Genomic DNA, 2,123 nt, shown 5'->3' on the forward strand with positions numbered 1-2,123 from the left:
TGCTCGACACCTTGACAAATGTAATTCCATGTAGAAACATGCGTTTAAATAAAATATTTTACCAAAAAAGTTACCCACGCTTTAACTTGACAGACTGTACTCGACATTGTTTTCAAAATTGATTTGAAATAAATGGTAGATAATATCCTAAATGAATCGTGCTCATTTGTTAACAGCGTCAAAAAAATGTCGAGTTATGCCATGTTAAAATACTGAAGGTCTAGATGGCGCACCCTGTACTTATGCGCAATTTCATTAGCTTTAATTTTTTTTAAACACAAATTTCAAATAGGATGCTATATAATCATCTTACATTGGTAAAATCTATGAGTGGTCTCTTTCATTATCCGAGTTTTATTAAATTATCGGTTTCCGCCGAGTCCTTGGCTACCCATGACTTATATAAATATCATAAGTAATAAGTATAAATATCATAAGTAATATAAATATCATAAGCAGATATAAAATCGAGTGAATATGGTTCGTGCGCCTGATTATGTATGAGTAACTGTTATTTTTGGCCTCAAGTAAGTTGGATTGCGTCGTTTAAAGCGTTACGTCTAAAAAATTTAAAACTACTGCTATAACAGTAGATTTCTATCGCGTATACGAATTTTGAAGCCCAGAAATTTCTAGTCAAAGTAGAATAATTGTATTTATACGCAAGATTCAACATACCAGTTATAAGCCTTTACTTTCTTACAGAAAAGCACTAGAGGTTCGAAGCAGAAAGTGGTCGACAGTGTAACGAAAAAATTTCTTCGCAACTTTGATCCTGAAACAAGTGAGCGAGAAAAGCGTAAGTTAAATCGACGTCTATCTCAGCCCCAAAAAAAAAACGTGCTATATGATGAAAAGGGAATTCTCCACTCAACCGGTGACAATCTTTGCGACTGTTTACAAAAAACTTGCTCAGGTTGTCATTTTCGATGTAACAAGTGCTGTTCTACTAAATGTGGCCATGAATGCAGGTACTATTTAAATACAGTCTCAAAATATTATATAACTAACTGATTAAAAAATTTTGCATGAAGATAATTAATAATTCATTTTTACCTAGAAATAACAGAAAGTGGACCTACGACTCAATCGAAAATGAAGGCAGCGATAATGTCATAAAAAATCCTGTCATAAAAGAATCCTAGCAACCCAGAGTTGCGACAAAAGTCTACTAGAGGGAAGTTCCGCAGAATCTGCAAAGCCGAGGTAAACCCTGTGCTTTTGTGGGCAAAATTGTGACTTCTTTAATTATAAAATTTCCTTCGGTGTGAGGATTTGTGACAAAGGACTCGTTGAAATAGGTTTTACATGAAATGGTATTCATTGAACTTCCACGTATCTTTTTCGCTGAATGATAATTGACACTTCAAATAATATGAACTTTAAATGAAAACCTTAGACAGTAAATTAAAGTAATTTTTCGACGACATAATAAAAATTAATTAAACCTTTTGAAATACAAGAAGAATATAATATTTGTAAATAAAATCAGTATTGTATAATAAAATAGTTTAATCATTGATAATTTGTATACAATAAAACTTTATTTAACTTAGAGTTTAATTATTTTCATTTACAATAATCTAAAAAATGTTCACTGCTAGTGTCAGTAAATCTGCGGAAAAGGGTTTAAATTGTAATGTTAAATCCCTGGGGCTGTTAATGAATTTATAATTATTTAATCATAAAAAAATCAGTCCTAAGAATTTTCATAGTCCATTTTTCAAAAATTCAAGGTGATCTGAAACCATTTTTTATAGCTACTAAAGTTGAACTGCCAGATCGAATAAGGACACAGAAAAGCATATCTCTGGGAGTGGGAAAACCCTTGCAGACTATCAAAAACATTTTGCAATTTTAATTTTTAAGGGCTAATTTTTATTAGAGTCATTTTTTTCTCTTAAGTGCTTTATTTCGGCGTGAACAATAAGGGGTCAGGTTCTGTGACAAGGATTTTGTCCCGGAACGGAAATTTTGTTGGCAACAAGTGTAAAATATCACATGGCAGTGGATTGGTGCTTTCCTGTGCATCTAAGAGGTAAAAGTGTTATGATAAAAATAAAAGTACACAAAAGCCAAAGCTGACCCATTTTGATTTGAATTTACAGGTAAATGCCCAGGGT

At 32.2% G+C, this 2,123-nt stretch overlaps 1 protein-coding gene across 1 annotated transcript in view; it reads left to right on the forward strand.

The window, feature by feature from the left end:
- Positions 1-1,388, forward strand: part of LOC117176261 (ARL14 effector protein) — an 11,825-nt gene extending 10,437 nt beyond the window's left edge. Inside the window, exons 3-4 of the mRNA XM_033366423.1 lie at positions 706-971; positions 1,061-1,388. Of these exons, the coding sequence (XP_033222314.1) occupies positions 706-971; positions 1,061-1,145 (351 nt within the window). The 3' untranslated portion in view covers positions 1,146-1,388. The remainder of the gene's footprint in view (positions 1-705; positions 972-1,060) is intronic.
- The last annotated feature ends 735 nt before the right edge of the window (positions 1,389-2,123 follow it).

Source organism: Belonocnema kinseyi, chromosome 7 (genome assembly GCF_010883055.1).
Source record: "Belonocnema kinseyi isolate 2016_QV_RU_SX_M_011 chromosome 7, B_treatae_v1, whole genome shotgun sequence".
Lineage (NCBI taxonomy): Eukaryota > Metazoa > Arthropoda > Insecta > Hymenoptera > Cynipidae > Belonocnema > Belonocnema kinseyi.